This window comes from Tauraco erythrolophus, chromosome 26 (genome assembly GCF_009769465.1).
Source record: "Tauraco erythrolophus isolate bTauEry1 chromosome 26, bTauEry1.pri, whole genome shotgun sequence".
Classification (NCBI taxonomy): domain Eukaryota; kingdom Metazoa; phylum Chordata; class Aves; order Musophagiformes; family Musophagidae; genus Tauraco; species Tauraco erythrolophus.
The window spans coordinates 5,322,112-5,342,880 of NC_141490.1; the positions used below are offsets into that span (position 1 = coordinate 5,322,112).

At 52.7% G+C, this 20,769-nt stretch overlaps 1 protein-coding gene across 3 annotated transcripts in view; it reads right to left on the reverse strand.

The window, feature by feature from the left end:
• Positions 1–20,769, reverse strand: part of LOC104374214 (protein CEPU-1) — a 342,497-nt gene that overhangs the window by 127,725 nt on the left and 194,003 nt on the right. For 2 of the 3 annotated variants that reach the window (XM_086626803.1, XM_086626801.1), the window contains exon 1: positions 16,174–16,340. In XM_086626803.1, the coding sequence (XP_086482929.1) occupies positions 16,174–16,340 (167 nt within the window). Of the gene's footprint in view, positions 1–16,173; positions 16,341–20,769 lie in introns of those variants that run through there. The other variant, XM_086626802.1, reaches the window with a different exon arrangement.

Consider the following 20,769-nt stretch of genomic DNA (forward strand, 5'->3'; position numbering starts at 1 on the left):
TTACTCCTACTTGGACCAAAATGAAGCAAACTCGGCTTCATCAGCTTCTGTTGACGGGTTGTGCATACGGAAGCAGAGCCTGCACGATGACTCGGATAAAGGAGGAAAAACCAACAAGGAAGGAAAGTCAAAAGTTTCTGCTGGCACCAGGGAACTGCTGGAAATCTTGCACCAAAACCAAACCTTCTCAAGTCTATCCCTGGGCTTTCGACCTTGTAGCAGGGTAGATGGGATGGTTCACCCATCAAATTTTGGGTGGCTCCATAGAAAGACATGTCTTGCACTGAGGGAGAAGATGCAGCGCATCGTCTCGGCGGCACTGGCCTTGCGCAGCACGCTACTCGCCAGTAATAGAGCTGCTCATCTATTTCCCATCGATGTATCTTTTTAATGAAGGAAGATGGCTTTTTAATAAATAAAACCTTTCCCTAAAAATAGCTGCGCCGTCATCTATAATCCCCTGAAAACTTAAAAAGGCCCAAAGTCGAGACGCAAAGCACAGAGGAAGAGTTAGTGGTGAGGGGGAGTGGGGTTGATGACGAAGTAAGGCAGCCACTCTCAAATCTTTTGCAGCAAACAAAACACACACAACCTCTTCTGCACAACCCCCTGCAAACACCTCACCCTCCCGGAATCAAAAAAAAAAATGTCAAAAGCATTTTGCAAGTTAATTAATACTCAATAAATTCCTAAAGCTTAAGCAAGCGTTATTGTTCCCATTTCAACACACGAGTAGAAAGAGGCAAAGAGCAGCAAAATGACTTCATCTAAAACAGCGAGCGAGTGGTACAACCAAGACAGAAGATGCAACAGCCTCCCCCCTGACCCTGCCTGAGCCAAAATTGGGGAGGGATTAGGCACCCGGCCACGGGGCCACCTCCCCTTTCGTGTCTATCAGCACCATCTCCCCTTTCCTCTAAGTAAAGCAGATTTGTCCACAAGATGAGCTCCGGGTGGCCCAGCCTCGCCCAGCAGGTACAGATGGGCTCACTGATCAAGATGAATCATTTGGCACGTTAAAATGACCTGGATGCAACCACGGAACGGGCTTCTTGCTCCACGACTCCTCCACAGCCGGGGCACCGGGGGACAAAAACAAGAGGAGCCTCCGAAATACGGAGGACCCCCACATCTGGGCCCTCTGGCTCACCTCCCCCTGTCCCCACCGAGGTCTGGCTTGTTTGCTTCCCCAAAACCCCCTCCCTGCTTTCAGACAAGGTTAATAGGGTAGAGAGAGAGCATCTGTTTATGAGAAGGTTATCAAGTGAAAGGCAGTAACGCAGCCTCCGAACCAGCTTTTCATAGCCTCTTACTTATTATTTAATTTGGCTCCAGTACGTGAAATTAGGCTAATGGCTGTTAAGTGGTTAAGGCACGCACATTGTCCATCTGCCGAGAAGGCTCCGGGCCGTTGTTCTGTTTCAAAGGCTAAGGAGGAAAAATAATATGAGAGTTGCATGCTGTTACTTTGAGAGCTCATAAATGCATTTTCTCCCTCTTTCCCCCGCTTTTTTATTTCTTTTATCTCCAGTGCTTTGCCTGTTGCAGCATTAGGAACTTCTGGAAAGCGAGCTACTGGCTTTTTTTTTTTTTTTTTTTTGTCATTGCTGTTTGTTTTTTTACTATTTTTGCTTTATTTTTCTTTTCTTTTCTTTTTTTTTTTTTTTAACTGAGGGAAGGGTGAGCCAGCCAGTTTCAGCAATGCCACAGCGACCAGCTGTTCCAGCCTTCTGATTCAGGCGAGCAAAGGGCAGCATCCCTCATCTGATATCAGCCACATTACCAACAAAACCCTGAGCTTTCGTCTCTTCTCCTTGACACCGGGACTGGCAGGCTGTCTCTGTCAACACAACATCATCTTCAACACAACATCATCTTCACGGTTTTCCTTACACGCAATCTGGAGCACTCAACCCCTCCCCACCCAGACTCCTTGCTGCATTGAACGAGTAGCTCCACACGTACCACGGAGAACGCGTGGTTTCCTACATGGTTTAGTCTTAAACGACTCAAGCTCAGGCTGGAGCATCCTCGTTCCTTGTGTCTCACATACAGCCAATGCCTATGTGGATTCTTGGGTGTCTCCTACAAGAGCTGCGCTCATTCTGTCATTCTTTCCAAGGACTAACAAGGTCTCTTGACATCCACCTGCCTGTTTTCATGGAAGCTGCAGAAACCTAACATCCACCCCTCCGTAAAACCTGACTGGTATCAGCCATCTGATTCACAAAAGTTAGCAGAAATGGTGAAGGGGAAAAAAGGGACATGTAGAGGAAGAGAGATCACCCGCACCTCGCTTCCACAAATTCACAGAGAAGGTCTGAACGACTTCAAGGCAGGAGAGCTAGAGAGAAGGTGGCTAAACTGCATGCAAAACACAGCCAAAAATCCTTAGAGGAAGATTCCATAGATTCAAAACCACCTCTCTACAGCGACACTTCTTGTCCCTTGGTCCCCAGACACAGTTTGCAAGCTCTGCCTCGTCCACAGAAGGACAACGCTTTCCTTCTGGACAAAGCTATGGCATGGCTGGACCTGGTTTCTTTCAAAAAAGGTGGACACGGAAGGACCATGAAGTATCATGGGCATTTTAAACAGTTTTTAGCTCTCTCCCCAGGAGGAGGCACCTGGGATTGCCGCTATCCATCCTCCCAAAGGCTCATCCTTCAGTCAACATTGGCATTTGACTTAAGGAAACCGGGACTGACACCAAGGTAGCCCCGTTACTTGGGACCTCCATGGCATCAGCAACACGGCGGTAGAGAGAGGAAGGTGCCAGCAACGATGCTCATGCCCAAGTGACGTGGCTGCTGGGGAGCAGCCCTGCCCGTTGCAGGGGGGTCCCCACAAACCAGAGCCCACGGTAGAAGAGAAACAGCTTTCCCTGAGAGCAGTCCCGGGGGCAGTAGGCTCCAACGAGGTGCAGTGCAGGCAGGAAAGGGAAGGGACCCTTGAGCTGCGGCAAAAAACTAAAAGCCAAACCCCAGCTCTCTCCTCTAAGTAAGAGCCGAGCCGTCTCCGAGTGAGAAGGGTTATTTATGGGGACGCGAGGAAGGAGAAGGCAGCTGAAGAGCATTTCTCATTTCCCTCCATTACTGCAGCAACCCCACTTGAAATCCAACTTTATTTCTTCCTTCCCAAGCCAGGGAGAAAAAAAAATAAAATAAATAAATGCCGCAGAGTCAGCCTTCCCTCCCTTGTTATCCTCCCGATTTTGCCAGAGGTTAGCGGGGCTGTTTCAAACTCCCAGCAGGAGAAACAAGCTGCAGTTGGCACCACCCGGAGAAAAAGATTAGAGCATTTACTACCGGGCTCGTGCCCCCCACCTCGCCCCGGAGAGGCCCCCACCGCTGCTTTGCCAAGGTACCGCTTGTCCCGGGTATAGCCGTGGTATCGGCACCGGCTCCCGCTGGCTTTATCCCCACGTCCTGCCTCTCTCGACAGGTACCTGCAGGAATTACTTTCCCCCCCAAGAATTACTATCCTCGTTCATTAGCTGTGCACAAGGTATAAAAATATATATATATATACATGCACGAACTCAGTCTTCGGGTGCGACGGCGGCTGGCGCGTGCAGAATGCCAGCATGCTCGGGGGTGGTGAGTTACACCACTCAAAAAAAGCCCAAATTACCACCCATCTATTCATTTCACTACTTGCCTCCCAACCTAAGCTGAAACGCACCACCCAGCCTCCGCTTTTTGGGGAAGAGATGAGGGAAAAGGACACGAAGGCGAGGAAGAGCGCTGATCGTTAACTGCCCGACGCGAGAACAAAGCGGCTGAACGTTGGAATAACCACCAAAGCGAGATGCTCAGCCCATGTCCTGCAGCTCTGCACCTGCTCGCGCTGACAAATAAACGCACGGGCGCGCAGAGCTGCCGGGGATTACGGAAAGGAGAGCGGGATTCGCGGAAACTTGCCCGGATTTGGCCAACCAGTGTGGAAAACTTTCGCTGGTACAGCAATCTCCATCAGTGGGGGGAACGAGCTGCTGCTTCAATATTTTTTTACGCTGGCAAAACCCCTGCTTTGACACATTTATGCCTGCGCATCTGTACCGTTGCCAGTCCTGCTTTTTCCCCGCGCAAGCTGGTCGGAGCTATTAAGCCATCCTAGCAGAAGTCTGACACCAGGAGAGTTTTGTGTGAATAGCATATCCCGACAAATCTGCAGGATAGAGAACATCTAAAAAGCAGGTTAAGGGATAAATACTGACAAGCCCTGACTGGAGAAGAGAGAACATTCATTCAAACGCCTGTGAAAACTGGAAGATTGCTACTGTTTTCCCCCAAAACGATGCTGAACCATCAGGTGGTGATTGAGCCACGTAGAAGACCAGAAGAAGGAGGGGATGCCCAAGCTCAAGGACTCGTGTGACCCTTACCAGGGTTTTACAGACTCTTCCACCTCCACTTTGGAGCATGGACGGCTTCCAGCTGAATTTTGGGGGAAAGCTGGCAGGGCAGGACTTGCAGGAAGCCTCCTTCGAGGAGTCCTTAGCACGAACACGCTGCCAGGGAGCATATGCAAGGAAGGGAAGAATTACAGCACTTTGCTTCTGATCATCAGTGTTTTGAAGGGTTTTCTTGGCCTTCGTCACCAGCAAATTTGGCAAGAGGCTTCCCAAGCACTGAGCTGCCAGTTGTAGGAAAGAGGGTGGCTTTATCCAAGACATAAAAAATCTAGGGAGATGGCTTTGAACTAAAGCTGACGGGGGGGAGAAACGCGAAAGGAAACGTCCTCGTGGGCACGGCAACTGCTCCGGAGGCAGGAGGGAAAATTTGTGGAGACGAGGGTGAGCTTGGAGGAGAGTTTTTCCCAGGCTGCAGGATCACAGCCTGGAAGGAGGAGAACCGAGGAGGCTAAGCTCCATCTTTTTCCTCCAATTGCTTTAAGAAAAGGAAGCTTTGACCTCCTCCTCTTCTCTCTGGGGAACGATGAAGAAGCACAAGATGCCCACAGCCTGCAGCCTCGCTGGTGGGACAGGAAATTAACTCTGGCCCTGCCGAAATCTGCAGCCCAGGCCGCTAACGGGAGTGATGGATGAAAGGGAGGGAGAGGAGGAGGAAGCTGCGTCTTCAGGCTCTGCAGCAGCAAATGGCCTCGGCGATTAAAACTGAGTGGGCAGTTGTGTATCACTCTGGATTTTCTGCCTGTTTCATCACTAGCGGTGACTCAGGAATATTCTTCATCGCCCTCAAGCGAGGATATGATCATTTTCTGCCACTTGAGATAAAGCTAATTTTACAGCAGCTTAGAGAGATGTCATGTGCTGCTGTCTACACTGCCTGCATCACGCAACGATGCAGCGCCGCGAGGCTATAGGTGTTGACTGCTGGAAGTTAGACCACCCAATACTGGGAGACAAACACCGTGAGCCAAGGGAGGGGTGTATGGAGCTGCAAGAGTGCAAGAAAGGTGAATGGAGCAAGGCAGTACAGGATTGAGACTTCCCAGCAAGGAGAAAGACAACAGCATCCCCTCTCTGGTCAGGTTTGTTCGGAGGAGAAGCATCCAGACCACCTGAAGGTTTTGAATATGCTCCTAATAGGACACTGAGCAAGACCAACAGGCTTGAAGGACAAATGTCTCCACTCAAATCCAACCCAGTCCTGCAGAGACCGAATCTACCGAAACCACAACCTGACGCACAAGAAGCCTGTGCTCCAAAGTGAAAAGCATTTGTGGTGCCAGTGCCAAATCAATCCCTTGGTGAATCAAAGCCCAGGTCTGGCTGAGCTCTCCATCTTGTCTGACCTGCGCTTCCCACGGGGCTGGGACGAGATGCCAGAGGAACCACTGCCACCACCGGCACCGCAGCTGGACCACCCGGGATCCTGGCTGGGAACCGACCAGCCCTACAGCCACATTCAGATGGGTTTTCTCACTCGCTGATCAGGCCATTTATTTATTTTTGAGATGCAAAAGCTGCCTTCTCACCAGGCCCTGGCAATGCCTCGCTGGGCTCCCTGCGCGAAGCCGCGGTCTCCCGGCCACCGGCCGACACGCGATTCCTTGACAGCCCTGGCTTCAGGAGCTCACTGGCAGTGGTAGCTGCATTTGCAGGGGAAACGGAGCGGTACTGCCAGCTTTTAGTGACAAAAGGAGTGTTTATAACAGGCGCGGTGACAGCTGTCCGAATGCCACATTTATTTACAAAACGTTAGTTAAATTACTGACAGTTGGCGCTGCAAAGGGAAGCCGAGAGGAAGAGCTGACATCTCCCCACCGCACTCATTCGGCAGCCCCGTGAGGCCTCTCTGCATGCCACGGGCTCCCAGCCCCCCCTTCCCACCACTGGCTGCGAAGGACATCGCTCTGCATCCCCCCTTCCTGCTGAGCCTGCAAGGGGTTAATGGCGCAACTCCCACCGACCCTGGAGGGTCAGTCCCAGCAAGGTGGGTGAAGTTTCTCCTACGTGACGCATTGCCATCAAGCCTTCAGCCTTTTCTAGGAGGGTCGAGAGGATATTTATCACTCTGTGATCTCTTCAGACCTTGGTCGTTCGTTGTGACTACTTTGGGCAGTGTCTCTTGAATGGATGGAGGTCACCAAGTGGAGCTCTGAATGGTCAAAAACGTCTGGCGTGCTGGTTTCAGACTCGTGGAGGTGTCTGAGGTGAAGGACCTCGTGTCTCGCTAAACAATGTCAACAGTCTGCACGCTGCTGGCTTTAAACCAGCAAGGAAATTGCAGCTGCTGTCCTCCACGAGCCAAGGACAACCAGAGAAATTTAGGAGACCCAGCCGATGCGCACCAGTGAAGGCGTCTCCCGCAACCAACCGCCTCCATGATGAAGCAATAACAACTGGAGACAGGGTTTTGACCTTCTGTCCATGTCCTACCCCACCACGGAGTACAAGCATCTAGAGGGAGGAGAGGTTTTCTTTAATTTCACAAGTAGACAAGTCAAGGCTAACGGGTACCTTTAGATCCTCGTGTTTGTAGAGGACTAAATCCCATCACTCGACACACGCACCATCACAGCACCTCCAAACTGCTCCCTCCCAACACCTGACTCTCACACTGTGCAAGTTTGCTGAGCAAACAGGGTCACAACGTGTGTTGGCCAGCCTGAAATTTGGCCTCAGGAAACATATATTCAACATCAACTTTGTCCAATTCAAAGCAGAACAGCTCCTCTGACTAGGAGAAGGAAACAGGAAGGATGAAGTAGGATGGAAAAATTGACTTCAAAATGTAAAGCAGTTCAGAGGTGAGAAGGGGAAGACTCTTTTTCAGCTATCTGTATACCAAAATCCTTCCCTTCTGAGACTGAATGAAATCAAAATTGCACTATTTCCTATAAGACATTTTAAAACCTAAAATCTCGCTTCAGCTTAATCGGAGCGTTTCCTGTAAAATTTGACAAGATGCTTCAAGGAACTCATAAACTCAGATTAAAAGAAAGAAATACTGCTTTTCCAGCAAAACCCAAGTCTTCCCTTTTCCCAACAAGGAAATTCTAAACTAAACATTTTTGAGTCAAAGTATGCAGGAAAGAAATGGGTTTTTAGTCAAAAGATCTGTTTCAGAAACAAAAATTTGTATTTTCTTATGCAATGAACTCTACAAGATGGAAATTTTTTTAAATAAAAGTACGAGAGGCAGATGCTTGCCCAGCTCCCGCTGAACAGCAGTGCAAGATAGGCATCAAACCTTTAGAGATTTGGAAGATACTTGCTCAAGTTTTCCCCTAGGTCACTCTTCCTTTGAACTCATCAAGAGCTTTGTACCAGACTTCAAGAGAGGAACATGGATGCAGGATAAAAGGGTTATCCTGGAATAAAGCCCTACACCTATGATTTACTGAATTTGGAGGATTCAAGGGCAAGAATCCAAACATGCCTTTAAATATTAGTGCTGTGCCTATCCGTAGGTCCAAACCATCTCGAGATTTGGAAGTGGCTTTGAACCTGGAGCTGCCCTTGCTCTTCTTTCATACCTTTGAGAATTTGCTTTTCTCGACAGCTTTCTATCACGCCTCTTTGCTAGAGATGCGTAAGAAACATAAGTCTGAAAAACACAGCAATTTTGTTGAACACAGGATGTGAAGCTGGGAAAACGATGAGCCCATCATGGAAAAAAAAAATAAAATAAAAAGAGACTCAAAAATCCAAAGTAATGAATGTTTGGATCATGTCCGGAGCTCTGCATGTGTCTGATAAAACAGACGCAGGTGTCAGAGCCATTTATGGTCGCAGGCGCAGAGCCGGTCAAAATCTCCCATCTCTGGGTTAAAAAAAAACCTGTGATATTTCACCAGCTGCTCATGTTGGAAGGTGGTTTTATTCCTTATTTACTCTGTCCTCATTGACATGCAGAGCTGGACTCGCGCGTCTCCTGTTTGACCCTTGGTGTCCTTTCCTATTCAGCACTCTCCCCAAAGGTGTCCCCACCTTCAGACCAGGCTCAGCTCTCCAGACCTTGCCTTCATCTCACTGACACTGCCTTTTCCAAGGGACAATCCAGCTGCAAAGTCAAGTTTGCCTTCAACCCTTCCGTACCCACCCATCTGCTCTTTCTGCCTCCTCACTTTGCATATAAACTAAGGACTGCTTCCCAGCACGACTGCTGGTGGGGAGAGCCAACACCACTCACTGCCAGCTGAAGAATCCTTATTTAAAGCGAGATTTTTAATCTACTAATGATTAAGACGCGCTTGGCGTTTCAGCAGACGCTGCAACATCCAGATGACTAAGCCCAACTCTCAGACTTGGCTCCTTCACAGCCTTGCACCTCCGAAAACTAAACCTAAGGAGAGCAGAAGGTATTTCCCGTTTGCTTTGCAAAGTTGTGCCGCGCACAACGACGAGCAAACTCCTCCTGTTAGGAGAAGGCTTCCTGCATTGCTATTCCACACGCAACGCGTTACCAGCCTGCGGATCGTAGCAAGACTAAAACATTGTCTTCCAACCTGATCCACAGCCCGTTACAGTTAGGAGAAAGGCTTGTGGTGACGTTAACGAGCACCAAATCAGCCCCTTTGTCGGCATAAATCTCTCTACTGCATCGATGGGATTGCATTTTCCCATTTGCTTGTTCGTTTGGCTCTGTTTTCTCATTACGGTTTCTATTAGCTCGTTCTCTCACTGATGTGGTTGTAGATTAGTTCCTTCCTGATTTTACCCTTTCCTCCTGAAGGAAAATAAGGGTGTCTGAGCTCAAACTGGCAGGTTTAGGCGGGGCTGGGAGGAGGAAAGAACAATTCTGCTAGATCAAGAGGAGGATTTTTCCAACAGCGTAAGTTGGAGCAACTCCAGTGAAGCCAGCAGAAGAGACCACAATTTAGGCAGGCTGAAGAAGACCCACCTCTTATTAACACATGCACAGAGCTGCCAGTTCACCACGCGCAATGCCAAGCAGCGGCACACTCGTTGCCCAGAAGACTCTGCCAAGGCAGAGCAGGGCAGCACAGGGACGGTGCATCGGGATGGCCAAGAGCTGGAGATGAGGCCAGTTGCCATCTCTTGGACTGCCACTCATGACCACTTAGGTCTGAGGCTTAGGTTAGCTCATGGTCATGATGAAAGCAGCTTCTCAGCAGAGTTTGGAGCTGTGAGTAGTCCCACAGTTCAAGGGTGGCACTGGTTTTGCTTCAGCTCCGACCTAATGACCACTCACCCACGAAGAAGCTCTGTAGTATCACAGAATCGTTAGGGCTGGAAGGGACCTCCAAAGGTCATCTAGTCCAGCCCCCCATGTATCACAACCATACACCACATACCCCTGCAATGACAATCCCCTGCCACCTCCAACTGCAAAATGCTCACAGTAGCCTCTTCAAACTTCACTCAAGGGCAGGACACCAGTGGACATCTATGGTGCCCTCCAACAGGACACTCTTAGCGTTTTCCTTACAGAGGGACCCATCCTTGTCACAAAAAGACTGCAACGCAAGCAGATGACTCACGGAGCTGGAGAAGGGAAGCGTTGCAATTGCCGCACGCGAACACGCACATCTATAGAACCCAGGATGCAGCCTAACGTCACGTGAGGAGTCGACAGCAGGGCTGAGAACCAAACCTCCATTTCATAACCCTGGCTTAACAATTAGAAATGCCAGCCCAGCAACCTTCCACCAGCCACCTCTGTCAACTGCAGAGAGTGAACGCTCTGACCTCTCCTCTTCCTCACCTTTCTCCCTCCTCATCAGCCCTTCCCATCCCAGAGGAGCAGGGCACGAGTCCGTTTGACTGAAATCTTTCCAGAGCTGGTAGACCAGAGATGCTTAACCCTACGATGGAGATGACAGCTCCAGAAAAGCACTTTTGTCCCCTAAGAGACCCCAGTGAACTAGAGGCAGCAGCTCTACCAGGAGAGCTATAAAGGGAAACCCTCCTCTGGCACAGCAATCAGGAGCTTGTCTCATCTCCGATGGAAATTGCACTCAGGGAAAAAAAAAAAAAAAAAAATAATCCATGCATATGACAATTTTTTTTCCCCACTTTAAGCTGATTCCATCTCCGAGATGGGAGAGAGGTGGCGAAGATTTGCTGACATGTCACTTTAGCAATAAACTCCTCTTTGGAAAACATGCCGTCGCAAGCAAAGCAATCGGCTCGCGAGCTACAAACAGCCGCCAGCATCGCACGTGGGCACCGCTCGGGTCTTCTGCAGCCCCTCGGAGGGAGGATCTCTTGGGATGTGGAAAGGAAACCCTGGCCAGAAAGGAGGACCCAGCAACGATGGGAGGAGGGTGAAGTGGCATTGGTGTGCTCCGATGGTGACACAAACTCCAATCCTAACTCTCGGTACCGCTCACGTTTGCCCTGATCTCCCCACTTTCTTCACCTTAATATAGGAGGGGGGTCACCACAGCCCTGAATTTACTCCTTAACCCTCAGGAATAAAAAAGGAGAGAGGTTTGAAGAAGAAGATGAGCATGCTGGGTGCTGGAGGAGGCAGGAGAATAAACTTTGGCTGTTATGATACGCATCGGCAGCTTAGCTCCATCCTAACCCCACGCCCCCCACGCTAGGGGCTGGTTGCACCCAAACCCAAGTGCTCAGGAGTCCTTCAGCGCTCAGTAACCAAGAAAAGCAAAATAATTACACCTCAGCTTCTGCAGCCTGCAAGCCCAAGCTATATTCCCCCGGTCTGGGCTTGGGAAGTGGGCAGGGAAGCAACCAGGAGCTTCAGTCTCTGCCGGGTGAGACTGTGAAATAAATAATTGTAGCAGGATGAGAAAGCCAACCGTGTCCTGGGCTGCATCCACAGCAGTGCGGGCAGCAGGTTGAGGGGGGAGATTCTGCCCCTCTGCTCTGCTCTCGTGACACCCACCCTGCAGTGCTGCGTTCAGCTCTGGGGTCCCCAACACAAGAAGGACATGGAGCTGTTGAAGCGGGTTCAGAGGAGGCCACGAAGATGATGCGAGGGCTGGAGCACCTCTGCTATAGAGACAGGATGGGAGAGTTGGGGCTGTTCAGCCTGGAGAACAGAAGGCTCCTGGGAGACCTTCCAGCACCTTTCAGTACCTAAAGGGGCTACAAGAAAGCTGGAGAGGGGCTTTGGACAAGGATATGTAGTGACAGGACACGGGGCAATGGCTTTAAACTGAAAGAGGGAAGATTTCAATTCCATCTAAGGAAGAAATTCTTCACTCTGAGGGTGGTGAGGCACTGGAACAGGTTGCCCAGAGAAGCTGTGGCTGTCCCATCCCTGGAAGTGTTCCAGGCCAGGCTGGATGAGGCTTTGAGCAACCTGGTGTAGTGGAGGGTGTCCCTGCCCATGGCAGGGGGGTTGGAATTAGATGATCTTTGAGGTCCCTTCCAGCCCAAACCATTCCATGATTCTATGAAAAATACCGGGATCTGGGCTTGGAGACCATCAGAAGGGGACGAATATTTCACAGGAGCAGCACGCCACAGGCTTGAGCCCCAGGGAGGGAGACGCTGATGCTGATAATCCCTCGCTGGGGTTATGCAGCTCCAGCAAAGGTGGGAGCGGGGAGAACCTCGAGCAAAACGGACACAGAGCAGTTCACCTCCCACACAAGCTTCAGCAACTACAGTCGGACCCTTTTGTGGACAACCTCTGCCCTGTCTCGCCTTCCTGATTTGCACCATGAGCCCCAGCCCTGAGGCCACGGGGATGGCGAGCACCGTTTTTGCAAAGACGGAGAGCCCGGAGCGGGTTTCCTTGCAGGTTTTCTATGCTCATCGACTGCAAACCACAGAGGCAGCTGCCCAAAACCTCAGCAGAGAATCCCCATCGTTCCAGCCCTGTTTTTCACATTACACAATAAGAACACGAAAAGACAAGTTCCTGTGGATAAAGGGGAAAAGATGGGACAGCAAAGAGTCACAGAAAACACCCATTTCCGAGAAATACTCCTTTCTGCTGAGCAAACAGGCACTTTCTGTTTGCATCTGTCGGACAAACACGCTTGATTTTGTTTTGTTTCGTGGCCAAGTTATCATTTCTCCAAAATTATTTCAAGAGCGCAACAGGGGGAAAATAAATTTGCAAAACAGGCTTAGGTAAACCGCGGCAGATCTCAGCGGCAAAGCGCACGGCTCTTTTCAAAGCCCGAGTGGAAACCACGGGAAACATCAGAGTTAAAAAAAAAAAAAAAAAAAAAAAAAGCTTTGACTGATGTTAAACTCAGATTTGACTTTTAGTGTCAGAATCAAAGGGGGAATAAATAAAGGCATCGCATCACCCCGCCAAGAAAACCAGAGGAGACGGATGGAGAAGTGGCCCTCTCCCTACAGCCCACCATCTGCCTGGGGCACCGGTGAATTCGGGGGGTGTAGGGGGGTGGGATACCACGCAAGCGCCGCTGCGTGCTGATGGGATCGTCAGAGCCTCGCCGTGGAAAGCGCTGACTGAGGCCAATTAAAGTGAAATCGTAATCAAGTCGTTTGTTTCGGTGCTGAGAACTGCTCCAAAGGTCTCGGCAATGCCTGGGCTCGGTTCAAGCGCCGGATCAAAGTTCAGGACCAGCCTTCTCCAGCTGCTGGAGGCCAGGTGCTGTCGGACAGGGTGGGGGGGGATGCGGACCAGCCTCATCCTCACGACGTGGCCTTGTGAGATCCAGCAAGACAGGCAGCTCTGACCCTCGGTGTCACCCCAGGAGAAGCCCCAGCTCAGGGACCAACGCGTGCATCAGTAAAAACCCCAAAGCTCTTGGGACTTGAAACCCACAAACCCTTTTCCTATTCCTGCAGGTTTTGCTGCACCTGGGAGTAAATCCGGCCCCTCCTATCCCAGACGGTAGCTCCATCCCAAGGTCTAACCCTGGATTGAAACTTAATACAGTGACCTAAAGTGCTGGTACCAGAGACAGACACATGACCGTACCCTCCAGCAGACATCACGAGACAGAAGGAAATACGTCTGGTGTAAACATGTCTGGTGTAAACTGACTCCTGATTTACAGATTCCAGGTTTGCACAGAGCAAAGCCTGCACCCTTTACAACGGGGAAATCTCCTTGCAGGTCCTTTCACTGGCACTGAATTCGCTCTGCTCTTAGGGGTAGCGGGGATGGAGCAGAAAAGAGCCTCCTTGGGAGGGCACCGCTGCTCCATGGCACCTTGGGGTCCTCAGCCCCCACCACCCTGGATAAAATAACCTATATCAGACAGCCAAGCCCTCTCCCTCGAGGGGGAACAGGTCTTTCCGAGCGCTTCAGAGAAGCAGCAACTTCTGCTGCCAAGTTTTCCACTTGCTCTCCCTTTTGTCAGCTGGGAAAAACTAAGGAGGCACCTCTAGAAATATCTCTTTCCTTCCAAATCTTTAGCTGCGACTCACTGTCCTCCCATCTCATGTGGAAAAGAGCAGGAAAAGAGAAGATCCTACTTTTTTTCACCCCCTTCCCATGCATCCTCCTCCAGCATTTTCCCCGGACCACTTCTGTGCTGGGCAGGAGGTGGCTGGGGTCCGCCGAAGCCTTTCTCAGCAACATTGCTATTCTGGACAAGTTAACTCCTCCACAACAGATCGATGGTTACGCCGGGCTGGGAGGGGAGCGGGCAGGAAGATTCACGCTTCCTTGATTTCTGCCTCTGGAAATGGGTGGGTTTTCACGTGCTCTCCTCTCGGCTCCCACCAATGGCTGCAGGGACCAGGACCTACCGGGGGACGCAGCAACGTACCTTTGCCTGCCGGACTAACCGCTCCCACCCCAAAACTGAAGGAAAACGCCCCAAACTGCCAGTGCAAAACACCATCCTCCACCTCTCCGGCTGCCAAACCAGTGCACCAAGCCAGCAGTGGCAGGGCTTTAATCTCCAAGAGCAATTCCCGCTCCAGGGGCAGGACAGCAGGAATCTTGTCAGCACGGTTTGCATGCCCCAAAGCCCACGTGCCTGTCTCCCGGGGCACGCTTGGACGGACGAGGCGCCTGCGCAGGGACATGGATGTCCCTCGCCACCAGACCGGCTCCCCAGCTAAACCGGGATGTGCATATGGCAGCTCCGGGGTGATGACGAGCTGCCCTCCCTCCCCAGGGCCACCTCCCGGGGCAGGATTTATCCCTTTTCCCACCAGGCCTCCTGGACAGAAGGAGAACATCCCTCCTGCTGACTCACCCCGGCTCTCCTTTGTTCTCCACCAACACCGGGTGAGCACCGGAGTGCTGGGCAGAGCACTGGCACGATCTGTGCCACAAACCCTGTGGAGCCCCCCTCCCCCGTGAGCATGAGCTATTTGCCTCCTTCCAGTAAGTTTGCAGAGCACCCGTGCCCAAACCACCCTGCTGCTGACACCCTCCAATGGATTCTGCCGCCCAGACCCCCAGTAACCCAAACCCCTCCCTTTTTGATACCCCCACGGCAAGATCCGTAGGATTTCCAGAGCTCAGGAGAGCTCAGTGATTCAGGAGAGGAAAGGAGCTGATTATTTATAATATTTTTTAGCCCAGCTCAGCGGGGCAAATTCCTAAGCGAGACATCTCGTCCTCCACCCTTGGCCACCCATTTCCAAGCCTCTTTGCCCAGTCGTGCCATGACGCAAGACAAATCCAGAGGGACGGCCACAACACGGCTCCCTCCCTTCTTCCTCGGAACACGCACGGGCTGCGAGGGGGCGAGCAGCTCGGCTGCAAACAGCTGAGTTGCAGGAAACACATAGGGAGGGAATTCACATTTCCAGGGGCCAAACCCAGCCCGTGGTGTAAGTCTTGCAAACGCTTGAAAAAAAAAAAAAGAGACCCGGCTGAAATCCCTCCTTAGGTATTTTTTTTTGCCCTGGCTTGGCCCCGCTCCACTCGCTGGCGTAAAGCAGGAGTGCGGCTCTCACCGCACACACCCAGCTGGCCCCGCAGATGTTGGTGTCACCTATGCAACGCGCCGGCGGAGGAAAGTCACTCCCGAGCACGCCGGAGTTGCAAGCGCCGCTTCCCGGCGCTGCAATTAGAAACCTGGCTTTTTATTTTGAATGTCCCTATCAAACACCCTCCGGGATGACTGTGCCCATCTGCCACGAGGATGAGGACGAGTAGCTGCACGTAAGGTGTCCCAGAAGTTACGCCGATCAAAACGACGGTTTCCTCGGCAGCCCCCGCGCCCCTCGGGTCGCTGCTGCAGGCGACAGGACCCTGGTGCAACGCCCAGCCCCACGTTTCCCCCCCACCCCAAAGAGTTAACGCTGGCAGGGAGCAGCAACCCCCTACAAGGGGGTTTTTACAGAGGGCAGCATCCACCTGCCTGGAGCCAGCTGCATCCTGCACCCCCCACTCATCCCAGTAGGTCCGGACATGGGAAAAAGGCATAAAATCCCACCGAGGAGGTCAACAACTCCCTCTTTCCCCAGGCTGGGTGGGTTTGACAGACACAAAGGCCCCCCCGGTGCTGCACCCCAGGAGCAGAGGGGTGTTTACCCCCACCAAAACGCAGCCAAATTGCCCGAGCCACGAATACGGATCGCAGGAGCCGAGCCCGGCGCAGGGCGGGGGACCAAGAGGGAACCGCGCTCCCCTTTTTTCATCCTCCAGCAACTTTCCCAGACACAACTGAGGGTGGGGGGGCTGAGCCAAAGCCCAGTCCCCTGGCACCCAAATCCCCCTCTCGCCTCGCTGCCCCAGCGCCCGTCCTGCACCGCCCAACGGCCACGATGCATCCCCGCCGTGGGGAAACTGAGGCACGTCCCCGACGGCACCGGCCGCCCACCCCATGCAGCGGGACCCCCCCGTTACCCCCCCAAGGCAGAAATCCAGCGGTTCCTACCTGAGCGTGGCACTCTCCCCTTGCCGCACAGTCACGTTGTCCATGGCTTTGGGGAAGGTGGCATCTCCGCTGCGCACGGGCACTCCTGCGGGCACAAGGAAGAGCAGCCTGAGACAGAGGACGACCAGGCACCTCCAGGGCAGGGCTAAGCACCCACCGACCCCCATCCTGGGCAGCTGGGACTTTTCCAACAGGCAAAAAAACACACCCGACAAGGCCACCAGGAGCGAAAATTGGGGGGGTGGGGATGGGTGAGGGAGGGGGGTGGGGGGGAGGGAGGGGGTGCGTGTGTGCGGGGACGGGGGGGAGCAAAACGACCGGGGCGAGCGATGCGGAGCTCCACGGAGATCAGGAGAGCCCCCGGCAAGGCAGGCTGCGAGCGCTGAGTCTGCCGAGCGGCATCCGGAGGGAGTCCCGGTATCCTCGGGTGAGGGAGGAGGACGGGAGGGCCGGGGGGGAGGAGGAAGAGGAGGAGGAGAAGTGGCAAAGGTGCTGGACGCTGGGCGAGCCGGCTCTTCCCGCGAAGCAGTCCGAGGCTCACTTGGGCGAAGAGGCGCCGGGGGTGGGTGGTGGGTGGGTGGTAGGGGGGTGCGGGGGGGGCCGCCCCGTTGCGCCCCGCTCCCGCACGCTTGTCCCGAGTTCGCGGCTCCCCTCCGCAGCGCGGAGCGGGGGCAGTCCAAAAGCGAGTAAAAAAAAACCCAAAAAACACAAAACCCCCCAAAAATCCACCCCCGGAGTGAGCTAGCGAGCGGGTCCAGACGCAAGAAGGCACAGCGGGAAAAGGCTCCGAGGTGGCCGGCAGTTCCTCTCCTCCAGCCCCGCTGTCGGGTCCCAAGCGGCGGGCTGGTCCAGGCGGGATGCGGGATGCCCTCAGCAGCGGGAGAAGGGGGCTCGGGGGAGCGGGCTCGGCGGCGGCAGCACCGCAGCCCCGGCGGCGCGGCGGGCCGGCAGCAGCCCCGGGCGGCGGGCGGGCGGACTGCCCGGGGTTGTCATGGCAGCGGCTCCATCACTGACCGGCACTTGGGCTCCCGCACGCACCGAGCGCACCCGCAGGAAGGGAGCGGAGCGGCGGCGCACGCCGCACACGCCAGCCCGGCCCAAGGACACCCACTTTAACCCCCGCCGCACCGCGCTCCTCGGGGGATGGGATAGCAGGATCCCCCCCCCCCCCCCGCCCCCCGCCATCCCCCTCGCTTCCCCGGCGTGCTTACCTGCACCCAGCAGCAGCACCGGACTACCTCTAACATTTGCCCTCCTCTACCTCCGCACCATCCCCTCCCCAGGCGGCAAAGCCACCATGCAGGAGGGGAAACTGAGGCACGGGATAATTTCCCCCCCCAGATCAGGCCGGTGGTGAGGAGGAGAGGCAGGAGCGTGCCCTCCTGGTCCTCTGCACCTCACAGACACGCAGCATGAGCTTAAGTGGTGAATTCCTCCCCAGCCGCCAGCACGGTCCCCGCGTACTTTTTATCAGCTCATAATTTAACAAATATCGCATTTGCTTATGTCTAGTAATTCCTCTTCCCCTCCGCTAGCGGCTAAACACATTAATATTTCCAGGCACAGTTTCCTGCTGCTAAAAGGTGCTGGGCAGCCATCCTGAGAGCACAAAGTCCTGGAGCCACCGAGCAAAAGCGCAGAGTGAGCAGCCAAGCCACTGCTTTTGGGGTGCTGCGCCTCTGGAACCCCCCACCCTACCCAGAGCCGTGGCAGCCCAGCGTTGGGGGAAACCAGGCCTCCCCCACCCACTGTCCCCGATGACTTCTCCGCGACGCGGGACCTTATCCAAAAGTCCTCCCTCCCTCCCTCCCTCCCTTCCCCACCGCGTGCTCTGCAGCTATTTCACAGCACCATTTTTTTTTTTTTTTTGAAATTGCTGCCAACCTGAGCTGGATTCAAATTGGTGACCTAGATGTGAAAGGATCCATAGCCCGTTACTAATCCCTGGAGTCTCCGAATCCCCTGTAAACTACTGCTTAATTCGCTAACTGTGCTATTTAATCTCTAAAACATTATGAGCTGTGCCGGGCAGAGGAAACACTCAATCAAATAAAGCTTTATTATTATTGTGCGTGCTGATAGGTCATATGAGAAGGGGATTGCTTTGCAAGTCACTCTACTTCTTCCTTTTCTGAAGGCTCTGCTCCTTGAATTCAGCGCTGGTGGGACGTGCTGCCTCCAGTCCCGTGTTCCCCAGAGGAGACAGCAGGTTTCTCCAGCTCTTGGCAGGAGGAGTTTAATCTCTGCAGCTCACTCTGCTCCTGGCCGGTCTGGCAGGGGAGGGGTGAACGCCTGCCTTGAGCAGGTCCCCTTTGGCCCCACAAATTACGTGGGAGGGGTCTCTGAAACCTGACTGCAAAAAGCGAGACCGCGGGCGGTAGGATGGAACTCCTTGTACAGTTCCACTGGGGCACACGAGCTGGTGAGGAATAAAAGATGCTGCTTTTGCCGATGGCTGCAGCATCCAAGCATCCCCCGGCAGGATGGGGACCCCGCTGTGCTACCTATCCGCTGCTGGGGAACGTCCTCGCGTGCAGGACCTACAAGCCATCGCCACGCTCACCACGCAAGAGCTCGCTCTCTTTGCGAGGCCGCTCCTTTGGATGGGCAGAGACCATCTCCTGAGTCAGCAAAACCGAAGGGATTCCAATAACCACAGCCAGTTAACCTTTTAACACCGCCCAGATTGCCAGGAGCGTCTTAAATCACGAGAGAAAGCACCTGCCTACGCTGAAAGTGTGCGAGGTTGGGGGCAGAATGTGACCTGCTGAGCGGCTTCAGCCCTTGCAAGGGCTGAATTTGGCCCACCGTTAAGAGACCATCAGCGTGGTTCGAAAATCCTGAGGAATTTAAATCCAATATCGCCGGCTCCCGCATACTAAAGCCCAGCAGAATCCTTGGTCTATCTCCTTGTCTCCGGCTCTCCCTCTCTTGCATACATACAATGTACATATAAATCAGGCTGTCACAGCTCGTCTCTTTTCTGACAGCTGTAATTGCTTCAGACTATAAAAATATCTATAGACAATAAACACACCGCGTGAAAACAGCAAAGAGAAAACGAAATCAAGACTCCTTTAAATAATTCAATTGCTCCAGCAGCAGAGGAGCCAGCGACTGAGTCCAGCTGTGAAGGTTCAGCAGCAAAAGAAAGAGAGCTTTGTAGCCTCCTCCGGGGATGAGAGAGTCTTTTTTTTTTCTTTTTTTTTCCTCCCCCTCGTCGGTTTTTGACCACAGCAGCAGAAGATTCTGCCGTACGCGGGCTAAGCCGCTCGTAACGCAGCACCGATCCGAGCACGAAACGCAGTCTCTCGCTTTCAGCTTCTTCCCTTTCTTCCCACTTAGATAAAAAGTCTGTTTTTTTTCCCCGTTGTGAGCAACAGGCAGGAGACAAACAGAAGGAGCAAAGCACAGGCATGCTCTAGGTATATATATATATATTTATCTCCCTATCTATCTCCTCAACCTCCTTCTTTCCAGCAAGGCTAAAGGCCCCCCTCTCCTGGCAGAGACCACAAACCGGGTAGCACAAGCAGGGAAGCGAGGGCTGGCATCGCTGAGGAAGAGGAGCAGCGGCAGGGATGGAAGCAGAGGAAGGATTTCCCCTGGGGAAGTGGCAACTGGCAGGGAGGGTGCCGAAACTGCGGAGAGGGATGGGGGTTTTGAAGAAGCCAGAGCTCACGGGTTCGTTTTGCAGAAGAGCATCTTTACGGGAGCCATCAGAGAGGAGAGAACTGGGGAGGGGGATTCTCGCAGGCAGGGAAAAGGACAGCGGCTACGAGCCCGGTGGTTTGTCAGCCAGGCAAAGAAAAAAAACCAAACACTTTTTCAGCAGATATTCGCTCAATTTTCTAGAAAGGAATCGGACGGGGTGATAGGCAGCAGTGCCAGTTCACAGCGGCTCCCGTAAACGTCCTTCTATCCTTGGCTCTTATGGGCCTTATCCCATTGGCCAGCTGGGGCTTTTGGTTTAAGATTTTAAGAATTTAAGCAAATCAATCCCCCAAAAAAGGCCTGCAGGGAAGAACTGCAGCGTTTGGCCCCAGCCAGTGCTTCCCACAGCCTCCTGCAAGGGACCCCAGCTCCTTCTGCCAGGCCTGGGAGCCTTCCAGCCCACGCTGCCCCAATCTCAGGGTTTTTTGAGCAAAACTAAGCCTAAGCCTCTAATCTGCAGGTTCGAGTGGACCCGAAGGCTGATTAACCAGATGCAAAATTGCAGTTAAGGTTCCTCTATCAATGAAAACAACACGATTGTTGCATTTTTTTTCAGCTTTCTCAGAAATATCTAGCACGATTCCAGCATCTGTTTTGGTCGTAGCTGCTTGCAGGGATCATCAGTAGATCCTTTCATACGATTTGTGCCTATATACCTGCCTGCAAACCTATATACATACAACACTATGCCTCCCCACACTGAAATATTTCATTCCTGAAAATAAAAAAATAATAAAATTACTTTCAATAAGTAGGTCATAGCAAGGCAATTTGTACAGCCAGATTTTTCTTTTAATTCCTTTTTTCCCTTTTCACGAAGCTGATAGATGGCAATCTATAACCCCAAAGTGGAAATTTATTTTTAATCTGAAATTGCCAAAT